The sequence below is a fragment of the Saccostrea cucullata genome, unplaced genomic scaffold, assembly GCF_032062105.1.
Source record: "Saccostrea cucullata isolate Sc308-1 unplaced genomic scaffold, CSIRO_AGI_Scuc_v1 ctg1080, whole genome shotgun sequence".
NCBI lineage: Eukaryota > Metazoa > Mollusca > Bivalvia > Ostreida > Ostreidae > Saccostrea > Saccostrea cuccullata.
Genome location: NW_026924105.1, coordinates 52,529 through 74,893, shown reverse-complemented (window position 1 = coordinate 74,893; position 22,365 = coordinate 52,529). Strand labels below are relative to the sequence as shown.

The 22,365-nt window shown below is 31.5% G+C and overlaps 1 protein-coding gene and 1 pseudogene across 1 annotated transcript; one reads left to right on the top strand and one right to left on the bottom strand.

Annotated features, from left to right (window-relative positions):
* Nucleotides 1-367: 367 nt before the first annotated feature.
* Nucleotides 368-3,936, bottom strand: LOC134265726 (uncharacterized; annotated as a pseudogene).
* Nucleotides 3,937-15,340: 11,404 nt separating this feature from the next.
* LOC134265725 (microfibril-associated glycoprotein 4-like) lies at nucleotides 15,341-21,106 on the top strand. Its single transcript, XM_062747948.1, has 4 exons — nucleotides 15,341-15,629; nucleotides 16,235-16,357; nucleotides 19,764-19,928; nucleotides 20,847-21,106. The coding sequence occupies exons 1-4, from the start codon at nucleotides 15,341-15,343 to the stop codon at nucleotides 21,104-21,106; spliced, it is 837 nt and encodes a 278-aa protein (XP_062603932.1).
* The last annotated feature ends 1,259 nt before the right edge of the window (nucleotides 21,107-22,365 follow it).

The following is a 22,365-nucleotide window of genomic DNA, read 5'->3' as shown; positions in this document are numbered from 1 at the left end:
CACTCTTGGTAGCCAGTGAGAGCTCCTCAGTAAAAGTTTCATATTTACCATCTGGCAAGTGGTCTTTATAGACATGCAGTACTACTTTCCGGATCGCTGGTAACAGGACACGTAGAATGATTTCCACATCAGTATCATAATTAGACTCATTGGTCAGGAATTCAAAAACTCTGTCGCCATTAAAGTCTATTCCTGTTAAAGCTGGAAAGGTTCCCTTTATAAAATCAGCTAGATTTTCTGTTACATTCGCCAAATAAGTTGATAGATGGAGATAATTTTGTGTCATGTCTTCAATTGATGTGTTCCTTGTTCTCGAGAATATTCCAAAGGGGTGTGGTAATCATCTTTGAAATCAATCCCAGGGCTTTCAGTCCGGCAACATAAATGAAACTTTAATATCTGAGAGAACAGACTTCAGAAGTCTTTTGTTTTCAATATCTGATTTCTCCAGAAATTCAGTCATGTGAGGATGTAGAAAGTAAAGGCATGCAGCATTTTGAAATAAAATGTTGAATCTATGGCCCTTAAATGGTTGCAGAGGAAGTGAGATCATTCTGTTTTCAGTAAGAAATGGCTGCATGTATGTTCGGAAGGCCCTATAACACCCACACTTTTCATCACCTCTTCTTGCAAAAGCCTTCCATGCACTTCTTATTAAGCGAAAACAACCTGATTCATCAATTTTAGAGAAATTCTCATCAAAAATTGGTGGGTTTCCATCGAAATTTCCCTTTTCTGCTTCACATAATCCCTTCTGGGCCGCATTCGCCATATGTACCAGGCCATGAACACCGCAGAAGAAATTATTCAGTCTGCTAACTGTTTCTTTTTCAACATCATCAAATGCGTGATAATCTTCCCGTATCTGTGGTAGCAGCTCTTCTCTGTAACTTTCTAATAGCTCATTAAACTTTAATTCTGTAGCGGCACGATCACTCATCGTATTTTGGATATTGCAGATAACTTTGTTTCCAATTTTCTTCTGGGTTTCCTCGTTGTTGTCAGAAATATCCTGTAAAATTTCTTTAAATGTGTCCAGTGTGTTTTGTGCTGATTTTGTGGCCATTTCACGAAGTCCTAATGCAAAATAATTACCTTCTTCATCACGAACAGAAAACCCACCATATTTAATGCCAAACTTCGATGTCTCATCAGTGTGCAAGGTGGTGTTGATTTTTTCTGACAGCTCTTCTTGTAGTTGTTTTTTGGCTAGACAGAGTCTTTGGATATTCATATTAACAACTGTCGATGGGGATGGTAGTCGGTCAGGTTCTTTTCCTGCTAACTTCAAACAGGTTTCTATCGTTGGTCCTAAATCAAAATATGAACGTTTATTTAAAATGTACATTTACTTTATGTAGGTGCATACATCAAGTAAACAAATCAGAATAAAAAAAACAAAAACAAAAAAACTTACCAATTTTAGCTGATGGGACATTGCGTTCGAGAAGAGAGTACACACACAAATGAAGTTCTGGAGTGAATGCTTTCTCTTTCTTGTCAAATAGCTTGATGACTTTGTTGTCAGTCAAATCATGCAGCTGCTCCATGAGATAGGAGATTTCATCATCCTTTTCCTTAAGGGTATGCTGAAGCTCATTGACAATGATTCTGAGTTGGTTATTTTCAGCTTGTAGCTCATTTAGAAGTGCTTGGTAGTCTTCTTTAGATGTGTCATCTGATGTTTCCAATTTTGTACACTTAGTTTTCCAGTAGTCCTCTCTCCGTTTAGTGCGTTTGACAGCTTGATTTGATGATTTCAGTTTCTCATGTAGCACTCTATTTTGCTTTATTACATCTTCTGATTTTATATTGAGTGTCTGCATGTGAGATATTGTTTCAGTCAACTCAGACTTTAGTGCTTGTAACGCTAGCGGTTCTGCTAACTGTATATGGTATAAATAATTTAACTCAACTTCCTTCATAAATGTACCATTCGCAAAGAAGACATAAGATTATAAACATTAAACAATTGAATTTATTAAATGCATAATCAACAAACAAGTTATTTCAAACGACGACATTCACACCACATTCATACCAAATTAACAACAATAAATTAAGTTTTAATAAAGTAAATAAGAAAAATCATAGCGTAAAACAGACTGAAAAACCACCCAAAAATCTATCGTGTCTATTTCCCAATGTCTAATAATGAAATCAAGTCGTAGTTATTTATAACTTTGACTTGTAAAACTTAACACAAGCTTTACTGTATGTAACAGATTAGCTTGTTAATCTCCTAAACTCTTTATTAAAATGAGACCCAAGCCGTAGTTATTTATAACGTTGACTTGTTAAACCTAAAGCAAGCTTTACTGTATTAAACAGATTCAGCTTGTAAATACTACGGGCCATAAATACATAATCCAATAATCTTTCTTAAGTTTCAAGTAAAGTAAAAATTAAATTCCTAAGTTCTCTATTGGAAAACTCTATGAAAAATTCTAAGAAAAATTTACGTATCTAGACAAATTACTGGAATCTAAACAAAATAAAAATTGACTTTCGTTGAATTAATCAACTTTAGTCATCATAAAAGAGAAAGATAGCAAACGTATAACTTTTGTTACGTAGTTTGCATTAAAATAAAAATTAAATAAATGTAGAGTAAAATTGTAAAATAAAATAATCCTAGAAAAATTAATTACAGAAGAGAACTACTCAGTCATAGACTGTTGTAGTTAAAAACCATCGATCACGGACAATAGTATTTCACTATTTAATGTCCTTACGGTTTAATTCTATCCTAACTAAATAAATGAAAAATAAAATAAATTCCTAAATAAAATAAAAGATAGACAAAAATAAAAGTTAAAATAAAATCCTAACAAAAATCTAAGAGCTCCGTAAAACGGACCTACCAAATCAAAATAAGCAGAAGAGTGACTAAAATTTCTCAGCGTCTAACTTTTATATGACTCAAAGACAGAAAATGACTGAAAAAGACGGAAAATGCTGGAAAAAGACGGAATTATTAATTATGAAATTTCATTGGATTAATAACTAATGATCAATTATATCGAACAATCTGATTGGTCAATAGTAAAACATCACGACCTTTCACGTGAACAAGTGTTACCAAGCATTCTATACAAATGTAAAATCATTCTTTCTCACTTATTATCAATTAAAACAAAATATATTTCACAACAAATAATTTAAACAAAACATATTAAACTCAAAACAATATTAAGTTCATCTCAAAATACATTCATTCGTAAGATAGCGCCATTTATACTCAATAAATTTATCGACTATACAACCAATAGGAGAACAATTTATCGAATAGATTAACAAGTTTCTAAACCGGAAGTACATCGTATAGAAGAGTTCCAAAACTGTCAAACATGTGCCAAAAGAAGTTTAGACTATTTACAGGTATCAAATTAATTAAGTAACACTAAACAAACAACAATCACATACTTTTACACGCAGTTATAGTCTTGCCATATATACGTAAGTAATAATTTACAAATGGCTCACTTTATTAAACTCCTATCAAACTCTAACTCAGTTCGAATTATCTCTGTCATGTTTACATTACCAACATACTATGATACTACAATTTACTCTTGATTCCAAGTATTTAGAAATACAATTACATAACTTAAGTACAACTTTGCGAACAGCACATTCATAGTGAAACAAAATAAAACTGTGAATAAACAAGCTTCATCAACCCGCTCCAAATCACCATAAAGCATGAAAACATATTACAGTCATTGACTCTATTTGATAGAAAAATCAACCCGCTCCAAGCTCACACAATTACAGTAAAGTATTACAGTCATTGAATCAGCGTGAATAAACACTATATTGTGGACTAAATAATAAATGTTGTATATCCTATCTACATTACATAAAATTAAAAGGGGGGGGGGGTCACATACATTACAGTGCTATTTTCTCCTTAGTCAGATTCTGGTTTTCCATAAACACTGAGTTTGAAATGGACATTGCAGTAGAAAAGGCATCACCGCTAGAACTGATCAGATATGTAGCTTCGGGCATTTTGGGAGTCACTGTATTTGATACTTTAGGTGGAGCAAATTCTGTTTCTAGGAACTCTGTAAGTTTTCTGCTACCTTCAGATTTAGATTTGTTTTTTCTGAACTTTTCATATTCTGACCACAGTCGCCTAATAACCACTCTAATTGATGTCGGATTACAGTTATCAGAATGTGACACAATCCATTGGGCAGTTTCGGATACGCCATGTGCTCTTTTAAAGTTAATTACATCAGAACTTAAAATCCTGGGAGTAGTGCAGGACATCTTATTGTCAGCTTGTTGAATAACAATAGCGATGAGACAAATTTTCCACCAAGTTCTAAAAAATATTTACATTATCTTTAGGGATTTCAAAATATTTACCCGGCATTTTCCTTAGTAGAAATTCGATTGCATTATTCGAAGGATAGTCGAGTATTCAGATCATTTTTTATTAAATTTAAATCTCATCGATAGCGTATATTTATAAATCAAAAACCCTTTTCGTAAATCTATGTAAAAAAATGACATCAAATGCCTATACTAAATAATTTTTACTTTAAAATGTATCTTCTTCCATATTTATAGTTTTTACAACAACTATATTTACCAAGACCTCCACAGCATACCCCCCCCCCAAAAAAAAATTGTTTGGTGCACTTTAAACGACCAGTCTAAAGCGCCCTCTAACAATATATTTTTTTTTCAATACTCCAATTTTTTTTTTAAAAAGGATATTAATGTATTTTTTAAAAATATTTTTTATAATAAGATGTGTATGTAGTATTTACTTTATTTCTCTAATTAACAAAAATTACATTGGAATTTCAAAGTGATAAACGACTTTTATGTTCCTGCTCATATTCTTCATTAAATATTTTTAGGAATCCAAAAATACATTCAATGAACCACTGTTACTTTTTTTTGCAAGAAAGAAAAGGTGAAATAATTTTCATAATTTATAAATGGTGAGTTTTTTCCTTTTTGAAAAGTTCCACTTCCATGAGTACATTGTACCTTAATTTTTATTGGCATTATAGGCTACTTGAACTCTGAAATATTAAATATTTCATTTAACTGCGTATTTATTATTTATTTGAACATGTTTTAAATTTACCTGTTAACTCTCTTTTTTCAATAGTGCATAAGTCAGTGTAATTTTACTAATTCATATAATCAAACCACGTACCATTTTTTTTATCATCTTCCTTTTTGTTGAATTTATGATTTAATTTTTTTCTTTCTGTTTTAAAATATTTTTTATAAAATCATTAAAGCATTTTATTTTTTAAATTCCTATGTCAAAAAAAAAAAAAAAAAAAAAAAAAAAAAACTTCTGGTAATACACTCTATTATTGTATTTGCTTTATACAAAATCATTGAAGAGGCGACAATATCAGAAAGAATTTAATAAGGCATAATTTAATAATTAAAAAAATTCCCCATGCGCACCCCATATTCAAGCTATGATTTATTAAGATATCATGCAGATTAATTTGAAGAGAATTAAATTCTGAATCGATCTAATGTTGTTACACATATGCAACCTGTTCTAGAAAAGGGGAAAATTTTGTCTAAAAACTACTTACTTTATGCAGTCTTCTATCATGGTAATATTTGCATCTGTAATAAGTTATTTGGTATCATTTTGTTCTGTAACTTCTCCAGCGTCTGTTTTTATAAAAGAAAAGTCTCACGCACCTTTGTTGTCCTGGAAACAGCGGAATGAAAAAGCGCGACAATTACTACCTACTATATTTCAGGTGTAAGTTTTGCATTCAAACGCATTTTTCATTTGATGTAAATATAAGAGAGGTTAAGAAATATAATAAAATATATTAAACAAAGTTTAATAATTTTTTTCATATCTCTATTCTTGAAATAATCATTGAGAGCGGAAAAACAGTAAAATTTGGGGTTTGAAAAAGCATTGTTTTGGTAGGAGTCACATAGCGTTACGTAATGACGTGACTTGACTTGTGGATGCTAAAATTTGTAAACAAGGTGCCTTTACTATAGAGACAAGTATCCGTGATTTTGCACCTTTCTGGAAAATAATAAATGAGAGCAAGACTGTTTCAATTTCTTTCATAAATGTAAATGACTAGTTTATCTATCTACATTGACCGTATTTACGGCATTTTGAAACAGCCATGCGCTCATATTAAAAAGAATGGTTTGAGAATGGGGTTAAAGTCAATGAGAAATCGATGTGAATAACATACCCTTGCTATATTAATCAGATAAATACCCAATAACAGTGCATGGAAATAAAAATTGAAATAAACATGTACAATGTTTGATGGAAATTTTGAGGCAAAAATATGTTGAAATTTTTAAATATATATTTTGTAAATTATCGAGGGGCCAGATTTGGACTTTTAAACGATTCATTCTTTGCATGGCCATTGAACATTACTTTATTATTAATAGATAACTGGAAAAAATTGATTTTGACACAAAAAGGAGCATCATTAAAATGAATTTGGTTTATTTAAAATGAGATATAAATACCAAAAAAGGGAAATTTCTCTACTAATTCCTTGAGTTAAAAAGTTGTCTGGTGCATGCCCTTTTAACGGTCATGGGCTTTATTTAGGTACATGTACACACAATATACAAAATATCACTCTTAGTTGGTGAACAGTGAACAGTAAAACGTTTGCTGTGGCATCTTAATAATTCTGGAAATAATTTGAAAAACAACAAACTGTCAGAATTTTATGATAGACATTTATGATAAGCAATAGCTTTTTATTTATGCATTATAGATTTATTTGTAAGATAAGTCAATATATAGTTACCGAAGGAAGAAATGCTTCATAGATTATGTATTATTCCTCTGATGTTTGATTCACGGATGATTGGGAGTAAATATTTTATAGAGTTTGTTTTAGTTAAAATCTTCAGTATAGCGCGAAAAACCAATTAATATTACATGTAAAATAGAATTAAAGCAATAATGGAATGAAGGCATTAAATTGCACTGAATAAATAAGCTAAATTTTTAACTTTGTCCAGTCAAATATTCATAAAAGGGGCATCTGATTCAAAATACTAAAAGACAAATGTATTACTGATATTTATATATACATGCTGAAATCAAAACTCTCGAAATGGGAATGAACAAAATTGTCTGTTAAAGGACCTAATTTTGGGAATATAATGTTTTTGTTAATAGGTCACATGAGAGCATCTTGTTTATTTGAACAAAGGTTTTTTTTATTTTACAATATGGATTATTGTGAAAGCCAGAAAAATGTCATTATCTGAACTATTTATTTTTATTTCTTTTTTATCTTCATTATGTTAAGTAACAATTAATGAATACGATAAAGTAGAAATTAATTGTTGAAATAATACCGCGGGAATAAAAAAAAGGGGGGATTTTACTGTTTTATCTCATATGATGTTATATTCTTAATTTGGTTTGTCACACATATTATTATTATACCTCTACTGATTTTTTCCCTATATAAAATTAAGTGATTAGATCTTAACAATTCCCTAGAAATCGCTGTGAAACGACTTATCGCCGTGCGTTAGTTTTTTGAGCTAATCCCTCGGTCGAAAGCTAGTCATGCTAATTCGCGGTTATAGCATATCATTGTGACGTCATAATAGAGACGCAAAACAATGCTTTGTGACGTATTTCATATAACAAAACGCAACAAAATAAGACGTAAACAACAAACAAAATACACTGATTGCATTAGAATTAGGGAATCACTGGTATTTGCGACGAATAATGATTAGTTAACCTGTTAATGAATATTTGTTTTTGAAAGGTGATCTTTACAATCTAAATTTGTATCGGTATAATAAAACAGTTATAGTATATCATTGATGGAGTTAGCAAGATTCCAGTTTCCCAAGACTGGCGCGCTGCGCTTCGGGAAATAGTCCTGTTCTTGGAAAACTGGAATCTTGCTTACTCCTCCAATGATATAGTTTAACTGTATAATAACTTGATGTAAAGCAGATATCATTTTTTATGCAACTGTTTTCTATTCACTTGATAATAAAGTTTTTATTTGTACATATTGCAGGAATTAAACATGAGCTACTTCATAGATGTTATCTGCATATCTGAGGGAATATTGTTCCCTTTTGGCTTTTTTTCACAGATATCCAAAGCATAAATAGAATTCATGGTTCTCTGTCATGGTATATCAAACAATATATTAAACTGGATGTCAATAACACCATTTGCATTTCTATTTATTTGAATTAGGCATCATTTTACCTAAAGAAAGCCTATTTATCCAGATATATCCAGATATGACTGAAGAGAGGTGGGGTTAAAGAAAACAAAAGAAATTAAATAAAATGATGAAAGATACCAAGCCAAAAAAAATACACCTTAAGATATTTGAACAGATTTTTAGAAAGTTTATTAACTGAGTAGAACAGCTAAGGTTACAGCAAGGAGCTAGGCGGGGCCTAATTTATACGGGAAATATTTACTTTGACGTCACACAAAATGTAGGGTCTTTAAAATACCGCAAAATGAACTTATTTGCTATTTTAAACTGCGGGATAGCTCTAGACTACATGAAAACTTATTGTTACATGCATTATTGTCGTTTGTTAAATCCCACACAACAGAATTGAACGATTCGTCGATCGCAATGCACTTGTCAATGTGACGTCATCTCGCAAAAATGACGCAATTTTTACACATTTGAGGCTGATCAAGTCATAAATATTTTGTACAATGAAAAAATATCTTTTGTTCTCAAAAAAAAAATATCATTTACAATTATGAAAAAGACATTTAACTTGGATGCAATGTCAATTTTATTACTATTTATATACAGTCCGTATAAATCTCCAGACAAGTGATACTGTCGTTTGTCTCAATGCAGATTTATTAAAGAGGTACTGGAAGGACCCTTTTAAATCGATTTATTGCAAGTGCATACCCTCGATCATCTTGTCCATTTTTCACACATAAACTCAACTAGCATTAAGATATTTGAAAAGTGCTGCGATATTTTGCGCAAAAATTAATTATATCTATATATTATGTAGTTGACCCGCAAAATATTCAACCTGCCGTCTATAAAAAATATTTAAGCGATTAAATAGTGAAATATTGGAATTTAAAGATTACATTTAATCTGCAGGTATATTCGCTAAAATTTTTATAAATATATCAAATAAGATCTATTTTCTAAACAAACTACAGTTATGTAAGCTTTTTACGCAGGGGGGATAAGGAAACATACAAAATATTCTACCCTGACTAAATCAGTGCTACATTATGACGTCATAGTAGGCGAGATGACGTCAATTTTAAAACACAAGTTTTCGTAATATTGGTATTTAGAGATGTAATTTAACTCTAGAAAATGAATAGAAACTTGTAAACATTAACAAAAATAAAATGCCCTTATTTTGTAATGCTGTATTCTGTCATTTTGATTAAAATCTAACACCGATGACGTCATATGTGTACATCAAGTAACTTGGGAATTGATCATGCCGTGTAAAGAGAATTTGGCTATTACGGCATGTACAAAGATACGTAAAATTGAGTTTAACAGCAAATATTGTTAATATTTTGTGATATTCATATGGAGTTCAGTTAATAAAACAGGTATGCTAAGTTATTTTTATTTATTTTATTCTCTTTCAAAGACAGCCAGCTATATACGTATCCCGGTCGGCCTTTCCTCTGTCATTTGAGACAAAAAAATTGCAACAGAACAACAATAAGCTGTATATTGCAAAACTTAAGATTTGTACATATGGAAAGTTTGCCTCCTAAAATAGATGGAAAGTGCTGCTAGAATCCCGAGTTAAGCATGGTTTTATGAAAAATCAGGGTTCATATTTAAAAAAATCAAAACACCGGGTAAGGTTTCGTGCGAATGTGTGGAATAATTATTTTACTAAAGGGACAGTTGGATTCTAGCAGCACTTTTTAGACAAAACAGATGTTTTTCAACAATATTATTCACTCAAAGAAATTATCAAACTCCAGGGTATTGTTGTTCTGTTAGCTTTTTTTATTAAGGAAAATTTCGCTATTAATAGAAGTCACGTGATGCCGTGGTGGGGGTGCACGTCATTGCTTTAAACATTCTTTAATCTTTATGCATTAGATAATAATAGTTTACGTTAATCAGCGGTTTTGGTAAATTATAACACTTAATTTTCTTTAAAAAGTCTAAATTTCCCGAAAAATGACTTATATGCTTCCTTAACATACCCGCGTAAGCTTCATCCGTAGAAAATGTTTATACTCTCTTAGATTTCATTAATTTTTAAATATACGAAATACATTTTTAGTGAGAACATTCCTTCCTTTAGGTATTAAAAACATAGTTGCATGGCACCTGATCCCATCTCTGATGTTTCGGATGTCCATGATCATTCTGCTCCTATTATGTATTGTTTTATGGACTTTGGGATTGAATACTCTTCGTTATCTCCATATTCTTCTTTGAGAGAAAATGTTGAAAGTCCAGACTTTCCTCAAGACTTTTTTTTATATCTAACAATAAAGTTGATTTAATTTGAATGGGACCAAATCATTTTCTTCCGTATTTGTAATCGCAATAAAAAATTGCAATAAGTGAGACATTGTTCTCCTTTTGTCTTCTTCACAACTGTTATATAAAGATCCTATTGGAAGATCGATCAATTGATACTCTCTATACATCACTTAACATTCTCCAGACACACAAGAAATATTTCGTAAATATATCATGAATTTTTGCTAACATATGTACACTATGGGAGAAGCATTAAATGTAAACAGACTGTTACACATGAACTTTCCAAGGAAACTAGACAAATATAACACATAATGTCTTTTTTAATTGGATATTTCTATGAGTTTTAGATTAATATTTCATTTTGCTCAGGGAATCAAAACATTTCTGAAAAAGTGGTAATGGCCCTAACTTATGTTATTGTTTGCTTGTCTTGTGCTGAATTGCTTTTAGGAAGAAAGACTTGATAACACTTTAACACTTTTTTTCTGAAAAAAAGTTATTTTTGGAGTACTTTAATTTAATAGATTTCGTTAAATGCAATCGATGAAATCATCGATGAACAAGCATGTTCTGTATCTCTTTGATCACAATACCTTATTCTCTTCGGTGTGTGTGTGTGTTTTACATCCATGAAAGTGCAAAATATTTTTAGTCGCGAAATAAAACATTTGAGCGAATGCAAAAAACGGTTTTATTTCTATTGAAATTTTTTTTTTCCTTTTAATTCATCATGACAATTTTTCAAACAAATTAAGGGTCTGGTTTAAATATTAGATGGATGTGCTAAATGTTCAAATTTTGACATATTTTCCTAAGCAGAAAAAAATACAAAAGCATTGTGGTGTTTTAAGTGTATGTGCTTTAAACGTATCTGGATCTTTTCTGGATCTTTCGATACCAGAGGCACAAATAATATATTTTTAGTACTTTTGAACTACCAAAAATAGACATTGTATGAAAAAATATTAATATTGTTTTATAGCTAAAAATGCCGCTTTTTGTTTAGATATGAAACAGTAATTTCAACGCTCGTGAGAGTTATTCAAAATAGTTTAGTCTATAATACATGAAGGAATCATTTTAATGGTTTAATAAATTTACACCATTAGTTTATCATAAATTATGCAGAGACAGTTACAGAGTAGCTACGAATGAAACCTGGCCAGCTGTCCTTGATAAATGGTGTTTGTTTCATTTGAAACTAAATAATTTTAATGATGTTGACATTTTTATCTTTTAAATAATCACCATAGCTTCAAACTGGTCTATAAACATATCCAGACTTCTTCAAATCAACCGATGCTGTTTTTAAAATTTATGGGATAATCCCCATATATGCTGAATAAATCATCAGGTTTGGGATCACTTTTTAAAACTAAGTCAGTTTATTATGCATACAGTGATACATGACTGGGTAGCAAGAAAACAACACCAAGTAAATATTATAGGAGAAACAAAAACTGGTTTATTAGTTAATTGACCTTTCTCGTAAATTATTCATTTCTCGTATTTTTTAAAACTGCGCAGGGAATTAATAAAAAAAAATAATAATTTAGTTTTATGAATTATTTCATTGGTTTCAAAAGACTGATTCACTGTTAATTTCTTTCACAAACATAATCTTCTTTCATGTAGAAAGATCATTAATTCATCTGTAAAATTATTTTTTTTAAGTTCAAATCTAGTTCATCTTCGAGTTTGCTATCCGAAGTACAAGAGTGTGAAACGTGAAGATAAGTGCAATGTTGTCCTATACTCGGCATTTATGACCATGGAGCGACGCCATGCATCTTAATCGACTTCATTTCAATTTTTACCAGCGCCATGCCCTTTTTTCTAACCAAGAATTAGGAGGGATATGGAGATAAGGAATACAAAATACGAGCATAGTATGAAAAACATCAGTCAGCATTTGACTCAATGATAAATTGTATTTGCTGACAAGGTCGTTGTATCGACCATAGAACATACGAAACGATAACTTTAAACGAGATTGTTGATATTCTTGTTTCATCAACTTGCTTGGCAATAGTTTACCTCGTTTTAGAAATTAATTATACGTAGTATATTTTGCTGCAAAAGTAAGGGAAGTTGACGATACAATAATTACAGTCATGACGTGTCAATATATGTGGTATCTTTTATCTCAAGCTCTCCAGGAAATATCGTATCGACGTAAAAATGGAAATTACCATTGTTAATTTACAATATGTCGTCGATATACCTAAATGTCGACTTGAAGGCCACAGAAAATATTTTTTTCTTTTCACGCATATGAATTTCACAAATTTTGCTTCCTATGAGTATAGAAATAGGTCTGCTATTAACAGAGCGCAATTGGTACCCAAAGTAATTTAAAAAAGATTGTTGGAATACCCGGTCTCCTAAAACCACATAGCTATTGTCAATCAGAAACTCAAACATCTTTTAGATGTTAACTTCAGAGTACTTGTGTGTACAATCAAAATCTGTTTTAACAAAATAAGTTTGAAAATAACCAATGACAAAATAAGTAAATTTACGTGTTCCTTTGTTATTGAAAAAGCAGTGAGCAATGATATAAAAAAAAGTCCTGACTTTAATTTATCATGGGAAATACTTGCATATTTTCCAGCAGTTGACTTTGATAAAATCTAGTGATTTCAAATTGTCAAAAAGTTCTCTGGAATTTTTTAGTATCCACATCTGATTTACACCACTTCTTGAATATACTTTTGCACAGTACTCTTGAAGGTTTCCTTCACTACTGTCAATATCTTAGTGAGGAGTAACGAAAGAGGCTTGGTTGAACATTTACTTGAACCTGCAACGTATCTTTGTTTTAAAGGATTTTTATGAAGTTTCGGAATCCAATATATATATAGGGTAGATCAAAGTCATTTTGACTTCGTGGAATATTTAAAATATTTAAGACTGACATATGATTTCGAAGAATTTCTCCCTTAGAAAGGGAAGTATGAGTAAAAGTAGGATAACCACGTGTAGAATTAAAAGTTCTCTTCAAATACAGTTTATATAATGAGCCTTACAAACGAAGACAATGTTGTTACCTGCAATGTTACAGGGACGAGTATGTACTGATCAGTTAATATATCTAATTCTCTTTCTCACTTCTGGATTACTGAACACAGATGGGTCGCCTGCATGTCGCAGTTATTATAGCATCTACTCTAGAGTCGCGAAATTAGGAGTCAATCCTTACTTCGCGGGTCCGATTCCCTCTGTGGATCTTGGAGACCGGTCTTTTGGATGAGACTGTATAAATAAGCCCTGAGGTTTTGTGAGCACTTAGCTCACTAAGTGACATTTTATTACTTAACACATACTGTATGTGTCAGATCAAAAAGTACAGTAGAAGATGCACAATGAAACTATGTAACAAAAAATATGTATGTGAAAGCCTAATTCAATTTCATTTAGCAATGTGAGAGGAGTTCTGTATCAGAGTGGGGTTACTCAAAGCGTTACAGACAGACGGACATATTATCCCTACATTATCTCCTGATTTCACCGAGGGTAAAAACTAGTTATATAATATTACTACAAACTAGTTAAATAATATTACTACAAACTAGTTAAATAATATTACTACAAACTAGTTATATAATATTACTACATTTTTCAATCAGTAGGATGTCTCTACATAATCAAAAAAAAACAATGTTCACCTAGCCCCTTGAGCTCGATAAATCTTTTACTCTTTTAGATTCTGAATCATCGCATTGACTTTAAAAAAGCCTTCAGGAAGCAATAATTGTGTAAGAAGAAAGTACAGTTTAAATACAAAGAAAGCCTCATATTTTTCTAAAACATGTTAGTGATATAAGAAAACAAAATTCATTCTTTCTTAAATAATAGAAATTACATGCAGCAAGAATATACAAATCGTTTTTCTCATATGACCTCCTTAATGCTAATTGTGACGTCATTGACTTGGGCATTTTCCCGTATTTTCTTAAAAAGTTGCAGAAGACATCAATTTTCAGTGGAATTTTCTTCAAGAAAACATACTCTGCCACCGTCGCCCGGAAAGATTTTGAGATATGTGATTTTTCATAACAGTTTACATAATATATCCAAAAATTAAAACGTGGCGATGATAGAAGAGACTATTTTCTAAAAGAAAAAAAGCACAGAAATGAGTCATTTTGAGGCTTTTCTGCATTTAATTTAGAAATGCACCAAATTAATGTCGTCATACTACCAGAAAGGTCCTCATTCATGCCATATTCTTTCATTATTTGTCATAGTCATCTACTCGACAATTGTTAAAGCCAATATCATAACTTTTAAAGAACATTCAATTTTTAAGGCACGTTAAAGCTCAAACTGAACCTTCTTCATGAATGAGATCAAGATTACCAATTTATTCCCTATTTAGCCCAGGTGCGTATTTTGGCCTTAAGGTCCCTACGGGGTCATTTTTCGTCACTTGTGTTATGCAAAATTTTAGGGTGTTGATACTTTTCGACGTCAAATAATGACCGGGCGCAATTTTCGCCGTATAATAATGACTGGGAGTCATTTTTCGACGTCGAAAAATGACCTCTGGTTAATATTCTACAAGAGTCATTATTTGTCTTCACAAGGGCACCAAAGGGACTTGCGGAGACTTTAGCGAACATCTGTAACTGTTCCTATTACACCTAGCAATTGTTTATTTTAGATTCAACAAATCAATATTTTAGTGTATGACACATACAGAGTACGTAACCGTTAGCCAATCGTTTTCAGTAACTGATGTATAGTTTGAAATTTATATTTGGCGTTTTGTATGATACATTGCAAATTTCTAAAGGTAGCCCCCAACGCAGCCAGTAGCTTTAAGTACCAATTACGATATGGGCGCTATTTGTTCAATTGTGTTAGTTTTTGCCTTTTTTGCGGTGTGCCAGTCTACCGTTATTTCGAGGAAATACACCGCAAATCTGGAACTGAATGATAAGAAGTCAAATGAAGAATTTTTAGAAGAATACAACTCTACATCCGTTATAGAGTGTGGCGCTCGGTGTCAAAGGGAATGTAGTTTCTATGGGTTCAATCCTCAGATGAAGAAATGTCGGACCCACAAGAAGATATTTACGTCAGGGGTGTCGAATGAGGGAGGCTGGATATACTACTCACATGACTGTATGTAAAACTGTTATTTTCTTTGTTTTATTTGCCACAAAAAAGATAAACATCATAGAACTTTATTGCTCATCATAATTAATTACTTCTAAGTAGTAGCCATATTTCCAATTACTTCAATTTCGTTAATAAGAACATGCTTAACAAAATGAACATTGTATAGTTCACATCTTAGCTTTAATTACCAGAAAATCTTAGTCCTTCGTACTGGTATTATGTATCTTCTCACTTCTTGTATATACGTAATATGATTCTATTATTATTCATAATTTAATTCTAGTTGTAATACGACATTTGATTGGATAGAAGATTTTATCCACTTTGTACTTGCATAATTAGTTACGTCAAAAACGTATTACTCCGCTTGACGTTACTTTAAAAAAAAAATGCAAAATTTGAAACCTTTCTCTGGAGGAATAATTGTCTTGGTATCTACACTGAAATTAAATTATAAGGAATGAAGCTTATTTCAACTTATGTAATTCGATATATAACTTGGGTCAGTTTACGCTATTTTATAAACCGCTTTTTTATATAAATCGCTTCATTCCTTAATTACTCATAGTAGCTATTTTTCTGGATTGTAAGTTGGTTTTCTGCTTTAGTTATGCCCAGCGATTGTAAGGATCTTCAATCAGATGGATACAGGAATTCTGGGGTGTATGTCATCTATCCCCATGGGACCACTACGATTCCTGTCCCTGTATATTGTGACATGACGACACTGGGTGGAGGATGGACGGTATATATTTATTTTGATACTCTAAAGTGGTCTATAAGTATTTAAGCGATTGCAAATTTTCGCTTATTTTAGCGTTTTGTAAATAGCCGATTAGAATTTTCATCGCTAAAATAGTCCATTTTTTGTCATCATGTTCTTTCCAACGTGTTCAAGCTACTAATTTTCAATAGCTGTTTTTTCTGTAAGAAATTATTGGTATTCATTTTCCTTTACCCACGAAAAAAATTTTCAAACATCCCCTGACAATGAGAATCCACTGATGTTAGTAAAAATGTTACACAATATAGGGCAGCAAGAAATTTAAACATTGAGTATATTTTGTGCTCTTAGACATGTATAATGCACTTCAAGAAATATGCCAACTCGACAAGTCTGTGTGATTTGTACACAAATAATTCACACAAAACTTAAATAATATCGCTAAAGTGTCTACTAAATTAATATTCGCCAAAATTATAGGCATTTCTTTGAGAAAGCAAAACGGCAAAGAACTGCGAACTTCTCTCGCGTACTTCCAAGTCAATTTTCAAAAGTTACGATATTTAAATGATTTTTAATATATATAAACACACAAGTATATTTATTTAGATTTTCATCAAAAAAAAATCTTTTGGAAAAAAGAGAGGTAACCCTAAAAATTACTAGAAATAAACGGAAAACGGAATATATTTTTCTAAACATTTTCCTCCCATAAAGCAATTTTTACTGGTGATATGGACTGCCATTTCACAAATTCTGACCAATTCTCTAAACTTCTTAAGTTGTTTTGTGTGTTTCACGGGAGGCTGGGGGATATGTCAAAAGACAAAAAAAAAAGAAAGAAATGCTTTTCCCATCAATTTCCAAGTGCTTAACAACTAAAACACAGTATTTTACTAATAGATAAAGGATATCTATATTGTGTGATTTGATGTGGATTTTATCAAACGAGTTGAAATTGTATATATATTAGCGAGGCTTGCCGAGTTAATATACACCATTTCAACGAGTTATATAAAAACAACATTAAATCACACAATTATAGATGTTCTATTTATCTCATACGACTTCCGTTTTAACAAAACTTTTAGAACACCGCTGCGAAAGTACATGATTGATTGCTAATTCAAATTGATGACGCTTTATTTAAATACGTAGCACCGCTGATTTGATATGCCTCGAAAGAAAGTAGATCGTGTTCATTTTTGTTTTTTTTTTATTTTTCCTATCTGCGTCTTTGAAAACAATAGGTCTATGGTAGAATTGCTTGAGCTTTACATCAAAGGAACTTCTGACTTGAAGTTGTAAGGACCATGGATCGAGAAAACTAACTTTCTGTACGGTGGCAGTACAAAACTTGCTAGACAAGGCTACTTGTACGTTCCTTGTTGATCTATGGTATTCCCTTACTTATACAGCAATATATCTTCATCACCTGCATACAGAGTGCATATATCTCAGTTGATTCGATACGCAAGAGCATGCTCTACGTATGAACAATTTCTAAAACGAGGTTGATTATTGACAAGCAAGTTGATGAAACAAGAATATCTGAAGTCTCGTTTAAAGTCGTCATTTCGTAAGTTCTATGGTTGATACAATGATTTTGTCAGCATTCAGCAAATACAATGTATCATTGAGTCAAACGCTGACTGACGTTTTTCATACCAATTGTTAGTCCATTATTTATACACTGAATTGACGACGAATTTTCCCGTTATTTCACGATCATGACAATGAACACACGGCAGGTGTGACCGGTCGGCAGGGGATGCTCACTCCTCCATGGCACCTTATCCCACCTCTGATGTTTCGGAGGTCCGTGTTTGCTCTGCTCTAATTTTGAATTTTTTTTACCTCAATATCTCCATATCTTCCCTTAGTTACACCTAAATTACAAGATAGGCATACGTAGAAAGCATTGTTGAAGATGTTAAAGGCGTCTTATAACAACAACTTAACTGCTAGGCTTTACTTTTTCAGAAAACGATTAAAGGGAGGGGGTAAGATCTGTTTTCAAATACCCAATACAGTTTCCTTGATAAACTAAGACATTTCTCTGACATATACAAGTTTGTTTCTTGCTTTTAAGGATACTGTTATTCTTTATCATTCATTTTATACGAATGATAATTTTCACAAATAAAGTTTCAATAAATTAAAATTTAAAAGCGAGGGATCCTTTCAAAAACGGAATTGCTTTTAATAAAGTATTTACCCGTGAATAAAGCATACATTTATCTCATATGGGCAGTATCTGCCACACGTATGAGATAAATATGCTTACTTTTATATGCAGAAAATATAAGAAAAACATTAAGAAACAATAATTCATAATCAAGTCTATTTCAGAATATAATGATGCTTTATGGTTCGATGTCAATGGACCCCCCCCCCTTTATATGAAAAGCTGGAAGTAGGGATATTTCACTTTTAAGCACTGGTGTTGAAATAACTAATAAATCACAATTAAACTGCTCTTGGTATTAAACAAAAACTTCATATAGAAATTCAATCTTGAATTAAGTGACTGTCAAATGTATGCTGGTATCGCGAGTTACCGTGCATAGTTCTTTTACATCCGCCGAGAAAACCCGCCTTGTAGTTTATTTCAACTAGCGTAAATTAATCAATTCTTATGTGTGGTTTTGTTGTTCCAAAGAATATAAAACATACAAAAATTTCAGTTTATATCAAAACTTATTGATCATAAAATTCTTCAATACGTTGATTTTGTGTTGTTATACATGCTTATTATTAAAGGCAATCCAAAAACGTGTCAATGGTTCCCTGAGTTTTGACAGAGATTGGACAGCATATAAAAATGGTTTTGGTTCACCAGAACAAGATGTTTGGATTGATTAGTATACATCTTTTTTTAAAGGAACTTTCAGTCGCTTCAATAATGAACAATATGGTTTTTTAAGGCAGATAATATAAAATACATGGTTACTGTTTTGGAATATAAGCAATATCTGTCGAAATTATGACGCCATGGCGTAATCTTTGCAATACACCTGACTTCACAATACTTTTAGAACTCGGAATACATGCACAAGGCTTTATTATGAATTGACCAATTAAAGCTTTGGTTTAATAGGTTTATTAGGTCAACGCAAGGAGTATTTGCAGGATAAAGAAATGAAACCGTATCAAAGAAACATCTGATTGTAAGACAAGATGTTATGTTTTGACGATATTCACTTTTAGTGTTTAATTGTTATTCTAAATTAGAAAAAAAAATGAAAACAAGCGATCAAAATCACTTATCGGCAAGGTCCTAATGTAGCCACAATTAGCATCAATGTCTACACTAAGATATAATTTGATTTTCATTAAAGTATATTTCGTATTAATGAATTTCTGTTTTGCAAACAATTTTATTGTTGATTTTAAAATATTTCATTATGCAGGAAATGACTTTATACATCAATTAACAAAAGAAAACTCATCCCTTTATGTGTCCATCACTCTCGAGAATGGTACAACGCTTTATGAAATGTACGATAGATTTTCTGTCTCCAACGAAACAGGAAAATATCAACTCTTTCTTGCAGGACCTTCCACGGGGACCTTAGGTAAGGGTATGACATTTAATGTCTTAAAACTGGCCACAGATCACTTATATCAAATGTTCTGACAGATCCCTTATATCACATATTTTTAGTGTCTTTTGTTGATTATAAATTAGATGTTGTCTGCTTAGAAAAGTTAGAGATGAAGCATATTTTTGACATATTTTCAGCACATAGGTCAAACGGTTCTTTGAAATACTATTCAAAGATTATCAATTCACTGATTCTTTATTTTTTTTTCAAAATGACAATCATATTCTTCTGAAGAGTGAATTTTTGTTCTTGACCTAGAAAGCTCATCAGCTTATCTGATACAAGATAAGCTATGAAGAAGCAAAAGTAAATTATCCTATACTTTCACTTAAGATGACTGCCTTTCTGTTACTTGAGTGTTTTAAAGATGTTAAACTGTATATATTTCTGTATGGAAGAAAACCCTCTAAATTCCTGCAAGGAATAAATTGCTATAATTCTAAAGCACATTCATGAAAAGATATTCATCTGAAAAATTTCAAAATTTATATGTTCCTCGGCAGTACTTTGAATATTTTGAAAATATTTCGTTATGAAAGGAACTTTCTTAAAACCCCTTACTTATTCTCAATAAAAAAAAATATCAAGTCTTTTTATATGGGGTCTATCATACATATTTTTCCTCAATATTCTGTAAACTTTGCTTTCTCAATGTTAATAAGCATTTTTTACATTACAGGGGACATTAAATTAGTCATTGCCACGTTGTTGAAAATTTAAATTAACTTCTTTAAATACGTAGAAAATTATATACCGTAAAATTAAATTAAAAAGCTACATATAAGCCCTAACAAGCCGTTGCAGTTATGAAACTTTATCGTCCATGATAAATGTCATTTAATGCTTAAAAAAACAATTCATTATCTATGAGATACATCTATTTTACAGGTGACAGTATGTTAGACACTGGTTATCCAATTTACTACGATCTGTCTGGGATGGACTTCTCCACCCCAGACAGGGATAACGACGTGTATGATGATTATAACTGTGCTGCCAGTAATGGAGGGGGCTGGTGGTTTAACATCTGTCACCGGGCCTTCCTTAACGGTCGCTGGTCCCCGGGAGACTGGGTCGACCCGTGGTCTCCTACCGTAGAGTGGGGATGGTCAGTGAGGGGGACCTTGATGATGATAAAACGTCACTAGGTAAACACCAGTAAACCTTAATCACCAGTTTTTTTGTATTTCCGTAAAATATTCCAATGTTTTGAAGAATTTTTTTTTAGATATGCTACTCTTATATATATGTTACACATAAATTAATTCTTTTTTTAAAATTTATAATAGATAAAAGATCATCCATCATCAAGGCAAACCTGATTTCACTTAAAATTTATCGAGGGTTTCTTTTTTAAAATAATATTTTACATCAAGTTACAAAAGGAAAGGAAGGACGTTAAAACTATTCTTTAAAGCATTAAATTATTGTATTTTTTTCTTACTGAATGTATTAAGTACAAGATGTACTTTATATGTGTTGTAATAAATTTGAAATTAGAAAAATTTTATTCTTTTTCACTAACTTGGAAAAATGAAGATACCTGAACGGAATATTAAGATGTAGATAACTTTATTGGTAAATCTATTACAGTGGAACCTGTGTAAGCCGACACAAGATCAATGCTCTTTACTGTGTTTTCAGCAATTCACTTTCATTTCTAAAGATTTTAGGAAATTTATACAGAAAATTATTAGGTTTTTTATGTTCATGTTTTGCAGTATAAAACATCTAAAATTATGCTTCTAAAAATCATTGCCCCTATTTTTCCCTCCATGCAGTTTCTTGGCTTGATGAACATTTTTTATCCAGTAATCTGCTATACAGCTACTGCTTAAATAGATGTTATTGTTTTCTTTAATATCATTAAAAATAAGCTTAAGGGTTGACGACAGACGCACTGTTTTTTTTCTTCAAAAATCCAATTATACCATAAATATAGTTGAAGTTGAATTTAACGTGTTCGAGAAACTCAAAGGCTCGAACGTCTGAGAGATCTAACATTTTTATCAAGGGTATATTATGAGCGTAAAGTAAAAAAAAAACAATTTCTGAAGATCACTATATCATTTATTTTCTATAAAATACTTGATTCTGATTGGATTAAATTTTTTTTTTTGATAACTGCATCAATAGAATCTAGAGTTCGCTTGCTCTAAGCAGCCAGAACTACTTTGACAGTCTTTACATGTATATTTCCCGCTTCCAGATTACTTTTTGAAGGAATAATTAAATACTTTTACTATAATAATTTTTTTCCTGAATTTCGAAACCTGCATGTCCGTTACGTTCCTAACTCATTTTCTACTTTCGTTTTTTTTAAATTATCCCCGTTTGCTAAACAAATCAAATCGTCTGCATAAAAACAATACAGTTCTGGGAAAGAAGGAAAGAAATCGGCATACTT

Excerpts from the sequence above, each read along its gene's own strand:
- LOC134265725 (XM_062747948.1), top strand. The coding sequence starts at position 15,341 with ATGGGCGCTATTTGTTCAATTGTGTTAGTTTTTGCCTTTTTTGCGGTG. Across the intron at positions 15,630-16,234 it reads GATATACTACTCACATGACT|TTATGCCCAGCGATTGTAAG; the intron begins GTATGTAAAACT and ends TTTCTGCTTTAG. Across the intron at positions 19,929-20,846 it reads ACCTTCCACGGGGACCTTAG|GTGACAGTATGTTAGACACT; the intron begins GTAAGGGTATGA and ends TCTATTTTACAG.